The 1447-nt window shown below is 39.8% G+C and overlaps 1 protein-coding gene across 1 annotated transcript in view; it reads left to right on the forward strand.

Moving 5' to 3' along the window:
- Window positions 1-1447, forward strand: part of LOC101854703 (ficolin-1-like) — a 5873-nt gene that overhangs the window by 1193 nt on the left and 3233 nt on the right. The window contains exon 3 of the mRNA XM_005094038.3: window positions 84-200. Coding sequence (XP_005094095.1) covers window positions 84-200 — 117 coding nt within the window. The remainder of the gene's footprint in view (window positions 1-83; window positions 201-1447) is intronic.

Here is a 1447-nt window from a genome sequence, read left to right on the forward strand (position 1 = left end):
AATGAACACAAAGGATTTGAACCCCGAGGCCAACTTTTTCAAAAAAGCGTCTGATTTCACTAGATGCCATACATTTTTTTCAGCCACACGCCTGTGCTGACGTCCAAGGTTCGAACCCCCGTCCTGTGGTTACTCTTTCCAACGGCCTGGAAGTTGTCTGTGACACTGTGACAGACAATGGAGGTTGGATTGTTATGCAGGTAAGAATGATGTTAGAACTTCAGAGTTCTGACAGATTTTTAAGGTAAGGATGACCCTGTATTTATTGGCACTGGAGACCTTCCTTTGAAATGCTTATTCCTTTCCTTGTTCGATCGCAACAAAAATGGTCACAAATTGAGGTTTGATACCTAATGAAACATCATTCAGGACAACAAAACAAACTTTCATTCTTTAAACAAATCGCACTTACATTTTTTTCCTTGCTTTTTCAGCATTTAGAATTTGGGCACCTTTTCTGAGCACTGCTGAAGCTACAGCTCTTGAAATAGAACTAAATGTTATAGATAAATCCACCAGGTCTACTTTTCAAACCCCTTCCGACACTTTCGTCTGAAATCCTTGAGCGCTCTGACACCTCCGGCAACAGAATTTTAAAACTGCTAATGAAACTGCATTTTTACATCTAGGTCTATCTGGGGAAAAGTGTTAAAATAGCTTTGCTTCCAAGACATGTAGGCTTTGATGGCAACGAGACCGTTGACCACTTTGCCACCGAAGGTAAAGAACACCTTGCATCCCCCAGGTCCCAAATTTTTGGAACCAACACACTCGGAGAGGAGACTCCTTTTTTGCGTGGCATGCAACACATATTTTACTGGTCAGCACATTCTGACGGAATGTGTCTACTTTGACCATATACGTGTAAAATACTTCAAATGTAGAAATTTCAACCGTTTTTTTACTTCGTTTTAATCCAAGGAAGATTTTTGAGTATTATTAAAGAAATTTGATATTTTTTATAAGATATAAAAATATACAGTTGCTGTCGGTGTGTATTTCATGTACACTTAACTTATTGTAAATATTCATGTCTCTGCCATATTTACAAAGATTCTTATAAATGTCTGTCCGTCTTTTTTAAACCTAAGATTTGCGACTATTATAGCCTACTTGTTGGTACTTGCATGACCAAAATTGGGTCGATAGTGCCGTAAAACGCCTACTCAATCTTCTGAGTACATACAACCTATACCAAGATTTTAAAACTGCATTTATTAAATGCAACATTTTGCGCGTACATTGTAAAAGCCGGGCGCCCGTCTGTAGAATGGACCTCGACTTTAGTTCATTACATTTGATCCGGACCGTCTTATCGCATTCTGCTGGCATTTACAGATAGAAAACCACAGTGACGCGCAGCTGCCTTTTGATGTGCTGCTGGCATCAACGGGACACGTTGCAGCCCTCTGATGTGCTGCTGATCATGATTTTCCTTTCTACACGC

This window comes from Aplysia californica, unplaced genomic scaffold (assembly GCF_000002075.1).
Source record: "Aplysia californica isolate F4 #8 unplaced genomic scaffold, AplCal3.0 scaffold00074, whole genome shotgun sequence".
Lineage (NCBI taxonomy): Eukaryota > Metazoa > Mollusca > Gastropoda > Aplysiida > Aplysiidae > Aplysia > Aplysia californica.